Genomic DNA, 17257 nt, shown 5'->3' with positions numbered 1-17257 from the left:
AAAGGGAGAAAGGAGGGTCATGGTCACCTTAGCAAATCTCCTCATGTAGTGGGCAAGGATGTTGGGGTCTGGGCACTCCAGCTTCCGGATGATCTCAAAGCTCTGGTTGAGCTGTGTGAAGACATCCACCACAGAGCAGGAAAAGAGTGCATGCTCTGATGTCTGCTGGAACTAAGGAAGGCCAACAACAGGATCATCATCTTCAGCCACTACCCTTTCCCAAGTGTGTAGGGTACAAAAGGGCTCTGCCCAGCAGGGATGACTCTTTGGCCCTCAAAAGTCCTCCTTATGAACTCAAAGGGAAGAAAATAAAGCCCTGGAACTTCTGCTGGCTGCTAATTGCTGGGAAACCTGGCCTGACCTCTGTGTAGTCCAAGCCTCCAACTTACCCCATCCTTCTTATCTCGTTCCAGAGCCCCACGCAGGAATTCCAGGGACACATCCTCATTTTCATCCAGCCATTGCAGAACAAACTGCTCAAACCACCTGCAGCCAGACAGGAGAAATGGGGGTAGGAGCCAGTGGCTGGCATATGCCATGTGTCTAATAGCTCCCCCAGACTAGGGTCTTCTGGAAGGTAGGGCATGGTTTGATGCTTTTCTCTTTCTACAACAGAGCCTAGAACTGGCAGTCTCAACACTGGCTTGCTAAACTGAATTGAAGACACAAGTCCTGCCCACCTTGCCCTCTAAGATGGAGGGACCCCCCCCCCCTTCCCTGTGTAGGGCCCAAAGGATGACTCACACTGGGTACTCAGGCACCTGCCCCTGCAGGGCAGGCAGATCTCGCACGTATTCATTGTGGAGCCACTTCACCTTGAAGTGCAGGTTCATGTAGTCAGCACTCTTACATAGCCGGTCCTTCTCATGCTCTAGTGATGGGGAATGAGGCTGGGTCAGGTCCCAGCAGTAGAGGCCATGGTTCCTGAGCTTTCCCAAAGCAGCAGATCTGGTCAGGCAGCTCTATCAGATGTCTTAGAACAAGGTGACTCCCAACCACTTCCTCACAACCATCTCCCCCTACCAGTACTCTGCTTTCCAAGAGCCTGGCCCAAATCTTCCTTCAGAAACTAAGCCAAACTCCCAGACAAGGTCAGTAGTTTTCTTGCTCTACCTTCTGGAAGTATCAACTGAGATACTGGCCTCTGGTGAAGAAGAAGAGAAAGGGATGTGGGGGAAAAAAAAAAAAAAAAAGAAAGGGATGTGGGTGCTAATGTTGATTAGTGGGGAGACTGCCCAGGACTAGAGAGGGATGGTGGTTTCCTAGGACTTCTCTAATCCTAGTAGCCTCAAATAGGCTTAGATGCATCAATGAGGAGCTATACATGGCATGATGGGTCAATGACAACTACACAGAGACAGGAAAAACCAAAGTGGGCCCAAGCTGGTAGCAGTTAAGCAGCCAGAGTTTAAGAGCATCTTGAGGTAAACTGAAAGACCCCAGAACAAAGCTGAGTCACTTAGAAAATGAACTCTCTAAGAGGTATGCAAATAAGAATAGTCAGTTTGGAAACCATGGAAACACAGCCAGATGAAAGGGCTATCATGCTGGAAAGAATGGGATGCTTATTATGGACTTTTAAGGTCATGTAGTTGGATCTCGAGTCTTCTGGAGAATCCAGGGCAAACATCACCTCTGCCCAGAATCCCTGGAGCGCTGGCTACAACCACAAGTTCTCTGTACCCACCCCCTTTATAGATAAAACTTTAACTTGAATAATAAAAGCCAACTGTGTGCTTACATATAACGGTAAAAGTAGACAAATGGGAAAGAGTACCGAGCAACAGAGAAATGGTCAGGGTCCTTGTGAACTCTCTGCTCAACTGTGAGTTGCTATGGGTGATGCTCCTTCACATCAAGGCAGAAATCCAATCTGGGGCAGTTGGCCCTTGTGAATTAGTACAACAGACACTTGAGGAGATGGGAGCCTAGGATTCCTCAAAAGGCTCCCAGTCCCAGGAAATTTCACCTCCTGGCATGGCAGGCAGCACCACCTCTGGGGACATCAGAGAGGCTTCTCAGGGCTTGCCCCTTCTCCTCCACCCCATACTCTACTATCCCTAAAGCAGTCCATAGTCCATGAACCTGGAGATATAAAAAGGTACCATGAGGAGGGGTCTCCTTCCTTCCAGTTCAGTAACCCACTAGCAATGGAGGCAGTATTGCTCTATCAACCCAAAACTCTCTAATTGCTTCCTTCTAGGGACTGTCAAGTTACTGTATTTATATAATTTTCTCTTTTTCTGTCAATCCTTTATCTGTACTCTGGTCCCAAAACCCAATTTCTCTATTAATTTCTGCGGTATAGAAAGTAACAGAAAGACCACTGAAACACTGGTCATACTTTATTCTAACAAGTCCCATACAGTCATGCTCCAGTAAAGTTGCTTGAGGTTGCTGTTGTGGGGTAGTAGTACAGGGGTGGTTAATCTGTCAAAAGGGCCAAGGGCAATCAAGTCTCTAAACCTTCTCTTGGGGACACCTGGGTGGCTCAGCAGTAGAGCATCTGCTTTCTGCTCAGGGCGTGATCCCTGAGTCCTGGAATTGAGAACTGATCCCTGAGATCGAGTTCTGCATCGGGCTCCCTGCAGGGAGCCTGCTTTTCCCTCTGCCTATGTGTCTGCCTCTCTGTGTATCTCTCATGAATAAATAAATAAAATCTTAAAACAAAACAAAACAAAACAACAACCACCTTCTCCTGCCCCTGATTTCCACATTCTTCCTTCTATGCATCTTTGATCTTTGAAGAGTTCTTTCAACCTCAAGATTTCAATTATCCAGCTTCCTGATATCTCCCCCAAATCTCTCTTTGGTTCTGGTACTATTTGTCTAAGGCTTTGATGGAACATCTCACTTTGCCAGAATTTAACTCTAGTCCCCATCTTTCGCCATTTAACATCTCCAGCTGAAGCTGAACAGAGTATACACACACTAATTATAGCCTCTTGTTCAATGCTGAGCAGCATCCTCAAGTCTTCTGTTTTGCTCTTTATTCCCATCCAATTAAATCACCAATCCCTATTGATTTCACCTCCAAAACTCTAGAATCTATCCATTTTTTTACACAGTCACCTGCTTAGGTCTTGTTCCCACCATCTTTAATCTGTATTACTACAATAGTCACCAATCTGGATTTCCTCCTCCAAACCATTTTCCATACCATAGCCACAATGAGTGGCCTTTCTACGTTATACACTTGATACACATGGGATTGCTGTTCAGTGACTCCAAACTGCCTTAGGATGGAGTCTAAAAGCTTAAACATGGCTTACCACCTTCTTTATGATCTGGATGTCCTACTTTTCTATCTTCATCTCCTATTTATCTCTTCCCCCTACACTGTAATGTGCCAGTCATACTAAACTACTGCTTCCAGTTCCTCAAGCATGACAGGTCTTTCTAGACCTCACATCTCTGAACATACTGTATCCTCTGCCTAAAATGTTCTGCGTCTCTCCTTCCCATAGCCTACAACCTCCCTTCCCTACTGGCCAAGTCCTACCATCCTTCAGGTTTCAGTTTGTATATCACTCCTCCAGGAAGCCTTCCCAGGTCCTCCTAGAAGCCTTCCCAGGTGTGGATTACACTGTTCTCTCAGCACCTTACCCTTATTCCTTTTGTGACATTTATAATTTTGAACTAGAACTGCCAATTTATATGTCTGTTGTCTAGACTGGTGTGTGAGCTTCTCAAAGGGCTGGGTCTATGCCTCATTCATCTCAATGGGGTTCCAGCAATTAGCACAGTACCTGACATAAAGCAAAATATTCAATAAGCCCTTAAGTGAATGGTCTGAGGATCTGCTGCCAAAGGGCATGAAGAAACTTTGTTCTATATTTTAATTAGGATAGTGGTTATACAAGGGTGTATATTTGTCAAACTCATCAAATTATACTCAGGGTATTTTCATTTTATGTATGTATATTATACCTCAATAAAACGGACTTAAAAAAATTGGGCGAATGATAGCATTTTCACAGTTGGAGTCAACACTATCCTTTTATCATCCCGGTCTCCAAACTCTTCCCATTCTCTTGCTCTCCACTTTCTGACAATCATGAAGTCTTGTTACAACTTCCAGTGGCTATCAAAACCCATTCTTCCCTTTCCAATTCTCTGCTCTAACCCCAACCCCATCCCCTCAGCCCTAAATTACTACAGTATCATTTGCAGTCGCTGTTTCTAATCTCTCCTTGTTCCAGGTGCCCCATTTTCCACTGAGGTGAAATCTTATAAAAATGCTACTGTGTAGGATGCTTGGGTGGCTCAGTCAGTTAAGTGTCTGCCTCTTGGTTTTAGCTCAGGTCATAATCTCAGGGTCATGAGATTGAGCCCTGTATGGGGCTCTGCACTGGGTATAGAAACTGCTTAAAATTCTCTTTCTGCCTCTCATGAATAAATAAATAAAATCTTAAAAAGAGGGGGAGAAAGAATTTTTTTTTAAAGATTTTACTTATTTATTCATGAGAGACAGAGAGAGAAAGAGAGAGAAAGAGAGAGAGAGAGAGAGAGGCAAAGACATAGGCAGAGGGAGAAGCAGGCTCCTCGCAGGGAGCCCAATGTGGAACTTGATCTCCGGATCGGGATCATGCCTTGAGCCAAAGGCAGATGCTCAACCACTGAGCCACCCAGGCATCCCTCTCCCTCTGCTCCTCCCCACTCACACACACTCTCAAAAACAAAAAAATGCTATTTGGCTCACACTGCATCTTTGCTCATGAGCCTATGGGGTTTCTTACTGTCTTTAGTAAGATGTATTCAGTGCCAAGTAAATGCCAAGCAATATGCTAAGCATGTTACATGTTACTTCGTCAGCTCAATGAAACAGATTTTATGGATAAAAAATGCAAGTTCACAAAAATTGGTCTAAGAACATATTGCTGATTAGGTGGTGAAAGTGAGATTTGAAACCAGGTCAACATTATTTCTTTTAAAGCAGCTTTCAATCCTTTTGTGTTTGTTGTAAACATTAGCAGAACTCCCCCTTCAAAAGAAATCTCACCTAGAACTCCATGTAAGATTGATAAAAGCAGAACTGACTTAACTAGCACCAGGTAAAAGGCCTGAAGCCTAGTAGCCCTCTCTTCTCTCACCCAGGTATTCCCTTTTCACTTAGCTCCTAAGATACCTGTTTGAAAACCCCTGCCCTACCTCATACTATCTGTCTTGTGAAATTGATTCACTTTTCAGGGGTATTTATCTCCCCCCACCCCCAAAAAAGAAAAACCCCACCAGAGCTGAGCTTCTTTAAGAACTGGGACCATGCTACCACTATACCCCCGCCCCCCATTTTAGGCTTACTGAGTGCTACTTGCAGAGGGGACAAGTGACTTCTTCACTGACCTGAAAGGCTAAGGCCTGGGCTACAGCCACAAGCTTGAACCGGTGTGGGCAAGAGGGAGCCACTGCTCTGGGGCAGAGTTACAGAAGATGCATGTTCAGTCTCTGGCTGTCTCAAACTTAACACAGATCTTCACGGTTTCTTTTGACCTCAAAACTTACTGCTCCTAAACCTCAGAAGTTTAAGTCTGAGGGTTACCCATTTTCCCTGCCACTCCACCAACATAAAAAATCCTAACTCTGCTTTGTCCTTGCCTCAGACTGCTCCCCTTCCTTTTAGGTCCACTTGCACAGATTGAGGAGACAGACTAACATATAAAGACAACGAGAATGGCAATAAATAAGTGAACACAGAAGGGTACAAATGGGAAGACTGGATACAAGCAGACCGTGGTATCTTTGTGAACCAAAGTGGGAAATGAATAAAAGAATAAGCTGAATGAACAAGATGAATAATAATTTTTCCATGATTCTGCTTTATATGAGAAGAGAGGGAAGGAGTATCTTTCTGGCTCCATCATACCAATCTAGAACAGCTTTTAAGGAAAGCCAGGCCAGGCAGTCTCTAATAAGAGAAAATAATCTTATCTGTGTATTTTAGGTTCTATGATTCTTTAAGACTATAAGGATAAACCTCATAAGATGTTTCATACTCCAGGGAGGGGGCCACTTGAGAATACCCAGCATAGGAAGAGTTGATCTTTGGGCTGGCGAAAGTCTTAAACAGGCACTTGCTCTAAAGCTGGAAGGGGGGATCCCTGGGTGGCGCAGCAGTTTGGCGCCTGCCTTTGGCCCAGGGCGCGATCCTGGAGACCCGGGATCGAATCCCACGTCGGGCTCCCGGTGCATGGAGCCTGCTTCTCCCTCTGCCTATGTCTCTGCCTGTCTCTCTCTCTCTCTCTCTCTCTCTCTCTCTCTCTCTCTCTCTGTGTGTGTGTGTGTGTGTGACTATCATAAATAAATAAAATTAAAAAAAAAAACTTTAAAAAAAAAATAAAAAAATAAAGCTGGAAGGGAAAATCCATATCTACACAGCCATTTCTATTATTAATTTAGCTGAACCTCTGCCTACCTAAGGACTCCTAAGGGGTAGGCCTGAAATTTCTCTTTTCTCACCATACCATGCACCCAGAATTTGTAATTGTCTGGGAGAGTAAAGGGATAGAAAACAAGGTGCTTGGGCTGGAGGCCTACAGCTCATTGCCTTGGGCACACCCTTACCCTCCAGTGCATATTTCATGTCTTGGGCAAAGAGCTGCCACATCACTTCTGCGCTGACTTTTCCCACATTCAATTCCTGAGGAAACCTGGATGATGGAAGAAGCCACAGTCAGAGAAAAAAGCAAGAACTATTTGATTTGACTGATTCCAAAGCTAATGTGCCTAATCTCATAGAGGTCAAGTTGAAGAGAGGAGAAGCCTGGGAAACAGGACTAGGCTCAATCTGGAGAAAAGGGACCTAGGAGCCAGTGGAAGGACAAGTGGGGGCAAAGGATTTCCTCAGGCAAGTTGGGCCCAGGGAAGAGGATGCCCAGGAAGCAGGGATTTGAGGCCCAGAGGAGGAGTTGAGGCTAGAAGGCAGGCCCAGTGTAAAGAAGATGGACGAGAAAGTGCAAGGAGGTGGGCATCAGAAAGCCCACTTTATTCACAGTGGACAGACACATACACACATGGTCTCTGGATCCCCTGGGACTCCTATGGTAGCCATTCCCAGGGGCCTCTCACTCCAGGGAGGCTGGCTCAGTCTGGGCAGGGCCCCCCATTACATTTCCACACCTGTCTCCAGAAACAGTTACTCAAACAGATACAAGGACAGAGGGACAGATGGACGTACAGGAGGAAGAGGTGGCACTGCAAACACACAGAGATAGGAAAGAAAGAGGCTGTTAGACAGATCAACAAGCCAACCACCAACCACATAGGGCCAAGTGGGTTGATACGCACTGGTTCAGAACGAGTGTGTAGGAATTCTTATCTTCCTCTATGATTGACACAATGAGCGTGATGAGTTTGGGCCAAAAATCCAGGTTCCGAATGCTGGGTCCTTGTTCCTCTGGAGGTAGCTCCTGTTTCTTGTTCCAAAGGAGATAGTGAGAGTCAGAGTAGAATGCGGAGAATGCCTCCAATCTTCCTCTTTCTCATCCCTTACCCATACCCCTTCCTCTAGAATCAGGTACCATTCTTCTCCTAGGGCCCATCTTCCTCAAAACTGCCTATGTCTGTCAGAGGGGTGACTGTTGGGAGGTCCTCATACACAGAGAGTCCATCCGAGAGAACTTCTCTCCCCAGCTCAAGGGGAGACATGATATGATAAACTTTATCAGTCTAGGAGACATAAGAATGCCTGTCCCCCTTCCTCATTCTCTCAGTAGCTGTGAGTATAGTGACTCCTCAGCCAAAGTAAGTTGCCCCTCCAACCTCACTAAATAGGTCTAGTTCTGGGTGACCCCTACTGGCAGTCTCCTGTGACACCTCCCCTACATCATCATATACACACATGTATATATATATACATCTCATCTTCAAGTTCTACAGGAACTACTGCACAGACCTAGCATGCAACTGGTCCAACCTTCAGTGGGTTTAGAACTTCCCTTAACCTCATGAATGCTATTAAGAGGAAGAACTATATCTAGGAAGGTATTTGCCTAGCTGGATAAGAAAAGGTCTTGAGGAGCCAAGAATATTCAATGGGACAGGATAGTTTCTTCAATAAATGGTGCTGGGATAACCAGATATTCACATGCAAAAGAATGAACCTGGACCCCTATCTTATATCACTCACAAAAATTAACACCAAATGGATTAGGGACTTAAATACAAGACTTGAAATCATAAACCTCCCAGAAGAAAACATTGGGGAAAAAGCTCCTTGACAATGGTCTTGGCAATGATTTTTTGGATATGACACCAAAAGTACAAACATCAAAAGCAAAAATCAACATTTGAAACTACATTAAACTAAAAAGTTTCTGTAGAGCAAAAAGAAACAATCAACAAAATGAAAAGGCAACCTACAGAATGGGAGAAAACATTTGCCAACCATATCTGGTAAGGGATGAATATCCAAAATATAATATCCAAAATATTAGCAGCAAAAAAAAAAAAAAAGACTCTGATTTAAAAATAGGTAGAAAACTTGAATAGACATTTCTCCAAAGAAGACATACAAATGCCCAGCAAGGGGTACCTGGATGGCTCAGTCAGTTAAAGACCTGACTTTGGCTCAGGTCATGATCTCAGGGTTCTGGGAGGGAACCCTGCATTGGGCTTCCCACTCAGCAGGTAGTCTGTTGTCCTTATCCCTCTGCCCCTCCCCTCTTTGTCCAACCCCAACCCCCTCAAATAAACCAACAAACAAACAACAACAAATGCCCAGCAAATACATAAAGAAGTACTTAGTATCACTAAACGTCAGGAAAATGCAAATAAAACCACAAAGAGAGGTCACCTCACAACTGTTAGAATAAATATTTTCAAAAAGGTAGGAGATAACAAATGCTGGCCAGGATATGGAGAAAAGGGAATCCTGGTGCACTGCTGGCAGGAAATGTAAATTGGTAGAGCCACTATGGAAAACAGTACTGGAAGTTCCTCAAAAAATTAAAAAGAAAACTACCCTATGATTCAGCAATCCTACTTCTAGGTATATATTTAAAGGAAATGAAATAACTATCTTTTTTTTTTTTTAATTTATGATAGAGAGAGAGAGAGAGAGAGAAAGAGGCAGAGACACAGGCAGAGGGAGAAGCAGGCTCCATGCAGGGAGCCCAATGTGGGATTCGATCCCGGGTCTCCAGGATCGCGCCCTGGGCCAAAGGCAGGTGCTAAACCGCTGCGCCACCCAGGGATCCCTGAAATAACTATCTTAAAGAGATATTAGAACCTCCATGTTTATTGTAGCATTATTCACAAGAGCCAAGACATGGAAACAACCTAATTGTTCACCAGTAGATGAATGGATTAAAAAAATGTGGTATATAAATATAGCAGATTATTGCTCAGCCATAAAAAGACGGAAAACCTGTCATGTGTAATAACATGATGGACCTTGAAGGCATTATGCTAAATTAAATAAGTCAGAAAGAGAGATAAATACTGTGTGATCTCATTTCTATGAAAAAATCTAAAAACATCAAACCCATAGAAAGAGTGGAATGGTATTTGGCAGAAGATGAGGGGTAGGGGAAATGATGATGATGCTGGTCAGTTCAGATGAGTAAGTTCTGGGGATCTACAGTACAGCATGGTTGACTACAGCTAACAGTACTGTACTATATACTGGAAAAATGCTGTGAGGGTAGAGCTTTAATGTTCTCACTGTAACAACCAATTATGATAATTATGTGAGGTGCAGACCCTACAGTGGTAAACCTCTCACAATATATACTTGTATCAAATCATTACATTGTACACCTTAAACTTACACAATGTTATGTGTCAATTATATCCCAGTAAAGATGGGGGAAGAAAAAAGACTTGGTTGGGTAGAGGTAAAGGAATACAGTGGTGAATCTCAGGAAAACTCTACATTCAGATCCTAGACAGGACAAGTAGGGGACACTGCACAGACACTGGAATGGACATTTATCTCTCACCAGGACAGAAGCAAAGTTGGAACCATCCAGAAGAAGAGGAATAGGACTTTTACGTGGGATGTCATCACAGTTTCCACAGTCCTTAATAAGCCTGTATTACAAGGAAGTTACTAGAAACCAGGACAGCACCCACAGAATGTGGATTCTGCCTGCTTAATATAACTTAAATACATCTCTTCAACTTTTTCTGCCACTATCTATCCTTATTATTCGATGGTCTCCTAATTGGTCTTTAATCTGCATTCCTGTCCTCTTCCACAGTTAGTAATCTTTCTGCAAGAAGAATCTCACAGTGTGACTCCTCTGCCTTCAATGCCCTTCAGTCAAGGCCTTTAATAAGTTTAAACTCCACTCCTTGACACAAAAGGCCTTCAGGATATGACCTCTCTCACAACCCCACACCTTACCAACTCTCTTTCCTTATAGCCATTACCACCCCCCCCCCCACCACTTAGTGCTTATTAGGTGCCAGGCACCCTAAGAACATGCATTATTTCATTTAATCCTCCCAACAACTCCATTGGGTAGAAATTATCATCTTCATTTGACTGAAAAGGAGACTGAAGGCAGTGAGGTTATATGACTTGCCCAAGGTTGTGTAGCTATAAGTAGTAGTACCAAGATCTGATCGCAGATAGCTGAACTCTAAAGCCTGACACTGTAACTACTCTAATTAAATTGCTTATATTTCTTCAAAGTAACATACTCATTCACAATTCTGTCCCTCCAAATGTTCCACTACCTCTATCTGGTATCCCTCTCTTCCCCAACCCCTTTCATTAGCCAACTCCTACTCATTCCTCAAAATTCAGGTTGAGCTTTACCTTTTCTGAAAAGTTTTTCCTGATACCCCTGGTCTGGTAAGATGCCTCTCTTCTGGGTTCCCAGAACACCCTCCATGAACCTTTGGCAACTACAGTGAAATGCAGTAATAATAAATAAAAAACAATAAATCTAGTAATTTGTGTCCCTACCCCCCAACAAACAATGAGCTTGCCAAAAAAGAGATGTGTCTTAACCAACTTTATATCCCTACATGTTCAATTTGTTAAGGGAAGAGATGGATGAATGAACCAATGACTGAAGGTGAGTAGAAGGGAAAAAAAGACACCAATGGTTAACTTCAGTGTAAATATACTGAGAAAAATGAGTAAAAAAGTTGGTAAGATTCAAAGGCTAAATAAAGTGCCTGAATGGTTTATAAGCTCTCTTTCAAAGTCTAGGTTCATCTCATTTAGGGAATAGAGACTATTCAGATAGATCCCTGCATAGTTGAAAAATCAAAGCTGACAACAGTGTCTTCAAAGCTGAGAACAGTGTCTTCCCCAACCATAGATGAGTGACAGGAGTCCAGAGTGTGGCAAGCTAAACAAAGGCCCCGGAAAATCTCCCATGAATTTCAGAATAAATGGGATGTTTTACAAAACGTAAAAGGAGGAAGCCTTAAAGATAGGGCTGACACAAAAAATACACTTGGGAACAGGAGAAGGCAGTGTGAATCAGATTTTAGTCTTTACTGAGGTGTTCCAAGGAAGCATTACAAACTGGATATATTCACCAAAGGGTAAATAAATGTCCAAGAGATTTAAGTTGTCCTCCCATCATTTGCTGTCCAAATCCTACTGCCTTTTAAGGTATATGTCAAATGTCTGTGTTTTATGTAGCTTTTCCCAATACCTGATCAAAAGTGACTTCTTTCTTCTTGGAATTCCTTTAATTTTATTCTCCTTTCAAGGCACTTCAAACAGACTGCTTTCATTAGAGTGATATATATGCTTATGGACTTATTGAAGGAGCACTATGCTTTCCTCAGACCTGATTCAATGCAATACATATTTATTGGACTAAAGGAAATCTGTTTTGCAAATGTATGGTCTGCAAGAATTATTAACACAGAAACTCTAATCTAGTCCTAGACCCAAAAAGAAGTCCTGGCTTTGAAATGAGAAAATAAAAGATACTATTTGGAAGGATCTAGAGAAATAGACACAGTCACCAGGTACTAGGTTAGGATGTCAGCGTAAAACAGGTGAAGCAGCTCAGCCTCACAGAAGGATAGAGTCAGCCTTGATAGTCAGCTGATGAATATATCTCAGAAGACCATGCAGTGCAGAGAGAAGTGGTCAGAGGGAAAATAAAACTTCCACAAGCAAGTAGAGAGACAGCTATGGATCTCAGAGGAAGGCAGCCTGGAACAAATTAAGCTTGGGGGAGAAAACAGATTTTGAGATGGACTGAGAATTCACCTACTCACCCCCTAAAACTGCTGAAATTTTGGTCATTTACATTAGCACCAAACTAAAACTTACTGTTGCCACTTCTGTTCAACTCAGTTATGTCACATCTTGTCCAATGGTGCTTTATCAATCCACAAATGCCTCACATGGTCTTGAAGGTCCTCACTCTACACTTTATTCACCCTCAAGAACATCAAGGACTTTGTCTTGAGCTCCCTTCCACCATAACCACAGTAAAGAAAAACTGAGGATCCAAGAGCCACTGACAGTCCCTCCTGATCTTGAACCTCTTACCAGCTGGTACTGGCGACTATACAAGTCATGGCAGTTGTTGAAGATATACTCATATGTGGAGTTCAAACAGGCCTTCACACAATCCTTTACCACTTGGCTGGCTCTTGGAGGGCTCTGCAGTTCTTGTACCTGCCAATTAATAAAAGAAATATGGGCCCATGGTCCTCCTCATCTGAGTGGGATCTCCTCCTAGAATTCCCCTCAAACTACTCCAGATCCCATCATCTCTCGATGGGTCCCTGGACCTTGCCCTAGGATGAAATTGCTAGGATATCTGATTGACAGAAACACCCAGTCCATCCCTGTTGATCCATGGTCTTCTCAGATGTAACCCAGGGGACAAGTGTATGGAAATGTGGACTTAGAGGTGATGAATACCATAGCCTCAGATTGTGCCCAATGATTCTTATTCTCCATGTTCCCATGCCCAGGTGCCCAGTCCACCATCATCTAGCCCAGTTTATCTCTTACCTTCATTCTGAAGAAAGTAATGCTGGTCAGCAAATCCACTGTTGACTTTAAGTCCTGAAGCCGCTCAGGGCTTCCAGCAGGGAAATTATTCTGTTGCAAATCAAGCACATTTAAGAAAGGAACAGAGAAATATGACAGCCTTCCTTGCCAAAAGCAATGACATAAAAAGCTTCCTTAACTGCTACCCACTGGGATTTTCCCCAGTTAAGCTGAACAAAAAAGCTGTAAAATTACAGGTCTTTCTCTATTTTCTACTGACACAGAGAGGCTCTTGCCAAAACAAGGGGTTAATAATCCCCAGCCCCGAAAACAACATTTACTACACCAGCCCTACTTCCCCTGCAATGTGTGAGCATTTGCACAAATCAACACAGAGACACATATACACTTATATACACACACTTTTCTTGGGTGAAGATTCTTATACTCAAAAGTTCTTCAAAAGTTACAATGTAACTGTATATTCCACAATATAAGTGGAGCCACACTATAGACCAGACTGAGATCAAGGATATATACTTTCTATGCAAGAGACCCTATCTATTCCACATTCCAGAGCCAGAAAATGAAAATGGCAGAGCTCTGAGCAGATCTGCTTTGGATTGAGTTCCTTAGGACCTTCCCACCATGCCTCACTTCATTCCCCTTGGCATGAGTTTTAGGAGGAAGCTGCCAAGGAGAGCTGAAGGGAGATATTGAGCCACTCTCCATTTTAAGGGTTGCTTTTTTAAACCTTCAAATGGCTACTTATATGCCAAATATAAGATACACAGTCAACTCTCCATTATTCATGCAAATGGAGGACACTGAAATTGCAGATAATTAAAACTCCACTTCTTTTTGACTTTGAGGTTATTTTTATACTTACTTTTTAATGTGGATATATTGCCTGTTCCGGAAATTCACTTTAAGGCAAGTAACAAAGCCATTCTAAGAAGATCTAACTTAGGAAGAATTGGGAAAGGGAAACTGCCTATTTTCCTGTCCTGCCCTGTCCCAGGTACCCACCCTCCTAGTAAATCTATTTCCTCTCTCCATTCTAGGAATGGACATGACCTCTGCTTGCCCAAGCCAAGCTACTCTTTCTTTCCCCTTAGTCAAATTCTCATACCTCCCTTGAAAACTAAGGAGAATATGGAAAAATACAAAAAAGAAATATATGTATCTAATTTTTAAAGGGGCATTTCTGGAAGAGATTATCCTCAGGAGACTCCCTAATGAGAATGTCATCAGAAAGTTTGATAGAGGGACATTAGTGTGGTTGGAAAGCCAACTACCCATTAAAAAAAAAAAAAAAATCAGCCACACCTGCTACTATTTACACACTGAATGCACGGTCCTTGGAGTTTGAAGAACCACAGACATCAGTGGCACTGGCCATTTATGTAGGTGTGATGACAGGGACCAATTTTTCTTGCCTTCAATCTTTATAGCCAAGATTGGACTAGTCTCCCTAGACAGAGCTTGATATTATCTGTTTTTCCAACTCACAGTCATGTCTTCACTCACCCTGTAGGTAGAGAGGTCAATCCTCAGTGAGTTGTGCAGCTGGTCCAGTAGTTTTACAAATCTCTCTTTCTGAGGGTAGGAAATAATAGGGAAGAGAGAAATAATCTGAGTTCCCTAGACTGTAGCAGAAACAAAACCATCTCTGGATGAGGAAACAACTCTTTCTATATAAGAGTCAACAGGAGATGACCCATGTACCTTCATCCTTTTGGGACTCTAACTTCTCTGAGTCAAATAAAAGGAAATTCAAAACACATTCTCCAACTTGTTCCTGAGTCTGTGGTCTCGTGACTTACCTTGAGGTAGCTCTTACCAGTTAAATAGCCACAGCCTACCAGTAATGGTAAGAGGAGGAATAGTGATTCATTTGGAAGGTGATCAAGCAGACCAGAGAGTATCTCTCTAAACCATGTTCCACATCATTTTCCCTAGTTTATACTTTTTTAATGTTAAAACAAGTAATACACACTTTTAATAGTTGATTTTTATAGAAAAGGTCTAATTAAATGTGGAATCACATGTTATATAGGCTGTTGGTATAGCACTCCTAGAATTCATATGTTGATTATATTATAGATCATTAGGTCTTAAGTAAATATATATAATGGGATAAGATAATGGAATACATATTTGAGTAGGTTAATCAATGATGTTAATTATCCATAGACTCTATCAAAATAAGAGAAGGTGGTTACTAACAAAAAACAGGGCTCAGAGACCCAGTAGACTTGGGAGTATCAGTAATATTATTCCTAAAGAGGTAATCTTTGTGGTGGGTCAAAGATATTTCATTCAGTTTATACTGAATTTATGTCAGGTGACATTCCAAATAAAGATTCAACTTCTCAAGTGACTTAAAACAAGGAAAGGACATATCCTAGATAGGGTAAATAGTCCAAACACTAGGAGATGGGACAGGCTCAGGAATATACTGGTATCTTCACTTAGACATCAGTTTTGAGTGGTATGAGTCAGAGTGAAACAAAATAATGTTAAGAAAGGTCCATTTGTGGACTTGCAGGACTAAGCACTTTGGTGACTCAACCAAATTCTTGGCCTAGAGAGGTTCTGCTTGAGCCCAGGTGGCGCTCCCATAACCACAGTGATGCTATTCCACTTTCTCTCATTTATCCATATCTGAGGAGAATCCATTAGGTCTACCTATCTATAATGAAATAAGGATAGTCTATCAGCATAGTCTACATACCCATAAGGAAACAAGTTAATCTAAGTGGCAGCTCTCTGAATTTTAGGCAAATCAAACAACTCTATAATACCCACTGGGAAAAATCAAATTTTATTAACTGATAACAAATGAGTAAGTAAATTTTTACATCACACTCACCCCAAAGTTGGAGGCTGCAAAGCGATCAGATGCAGAGACGTTGGTAGAGGCAGTTGTATGGGCATAGTAGGCATTGATGTTGGCCAATAAGGTGCTCATCACCGCAGGCACACCAGGACACATGTACTTGGATGACAAACATGCAAAGTGCCTGAAAAATAGCATCATCAGCCTCAAAGACTCTTCAGGACTTGCAGCAAAAAACAAGTAATTAAAAGAGCTCACTGGTATGTATAAGCTTCTAATCACCTTGGCATACATGGATCTTCATAATTTATTCATTCAAATATACAATCAATGAATGCCTACTACGTGCCAGGCCCTGTGCTAGGTGCTAGAATCCAAATATGTGATAGCCTGGCAGAAAAAGCAAGTTTCAGAAAGTCAATAAGCCAAAGCATGCTATACAAAACCACTGTAAAAACATACAAGATGATCACCTCAATCAGAATGGCTGGGGGCTGAAAGGGATTAGAATAAGGCTTCTCAAAGAAGAGAGGGTTGAACCAAGTCTTAAAGGATTAGTAGTAAATAATCAAATGGAGAATGTACAGGCAAAGGCAAACTGAATTGCAAAGACAAATATATTCATGAGGTGGATTCATTTGGGAAACCTTAGTTATGGCTACTGTTCAGGTGTTTGATAGAGAAAGACCAATAAATGAGAGAAGTGAGGCATAGAATAGTTAATAGAAGAGTTTATCCTCAATACCATGGTAAATTTTAATATGAGGCACAGTGTGATCAGATTAGTCTTTCAGAAAGGTCCCTTTGATGATAAATTGGAAAAGAAGGCTTGGAAAGAGATAAGACTAGGAAAGAAAGAGCAGTTGAAGAGTTACTGCAATCATTCAGAAAAGAAGCAATGAAGCACTAAATGGAACAGAGAAATGGTTAAAAATACAGACTCTAGAGCAAGAGTGGGTTTGAATCTCAGCTCTACCATTTACTCGGTGACTTTGGATAAATTACTTAAGCTTCTCTATGCCTGTTTTCCTACGTATAAAATGGGAAAGATAATGATACCCCCTCATAGGGTTAATATGAGAATTAAATGAGTTAAAATTCATAAAGTGCTTAAGCCAGTGCCTGGGACATAAGTAAATGCACAAGGGAGCCTGTTATTATTACCATTATTATTGTGCTATAGCAACAGTGATAGATTAAAAACATTTTTAGGAAATAGAATCCAGGTTTTAGAGTTTGGATGTTAAGAGTTAAAGAAGTAGTAATTAATATTGAAAAGTTTAGGCTGATTCCTAAATTTGTTTGGACACCTGCACAGAAAATTGTTCCATTTACTAAAATAGGAAATAAAGGAAGATATCAAGTATTTGGTGGAAATGATGTTGATTTGAAATTTAGCCATACTGAGGAAGCAGCTGACAATGATCTGAAATTCAGGAAAGGGTGTGATTTGGAAAAAGAAATTGGGAGTCCCAAGCCCAGAAGTAGTGGTTAAG

The 17257-nt window shown here is 42.0% G+C and overlaps 1 protein-coding gene across 14 annotated transcripts in view; it reads right to left on the bottom strand.

Moving 5' to 3' along the window:
- UNC13B (unc-13 homolog B) overlaps positions 1 to 17257 on the bottom strand; it is a 232387-nt gene that overhangs the window by 8201 nt on the left and 206929 nt on the right. For 12 of the 14 annotated variants that reach the window (XM_049116230.1, XM_025432435.3, XM_025432437.3 and 9 more), the window contains 9 exons: positions 15795 to 15945; positions 14450 to 14518; positions 12941 to 13030; positions 12470 to 12598; positions 7285 to 7412; positions 6562 to 6647; positions 745 to 871; positions 390 to 486; positions 28 to 171 (listed from right to left, as the gene is read on the bottom strand). In XM_049116230.1, coding sequence (XP_048972187.1) covers positions 28 to 171; positions 390 to 486; positions 745 to 871; positions 6562 to 6647; positions 7285 to 7412; positions 12470 to 12598; positions 12941 to 13030; positions 14450 to 14518; positions 15795 to 15945 — 1021 coding nt within the window. Of the gene's footprint in view, positions 1 to 27; positions 172 to 389; positions 487 to 741; positions 872 to 6561; positions 6648 to 7284; positions 7413 to 12469; positions 12599 to 12940; positions 13031 to 14449; positions 14519 to 15794; positions 15946 to 17257 lie in introns of those variants that run through there. The other 2 variants (XM_049116225.1, XM_049116233.1) reach the window with 2 other exon arrangements.

The sequence above is a fragment of the Canis lupus genome, chromosome 11 (genome assembly GCF_003254725.2).
Source record: "Canis lupus dingo isolate Sandy chromosome 11, ASM325472v2, whole genome shotgun sequence".
NCBI classification, from domain to species: Eukaryota; Metazoa; Chordata; class Mammalia; order Carnivora; family Canidae; genus Canis; species Canis lupus.
This window is presented reverse-complemented; position numbering and strand designations above follow the sequence as displayed.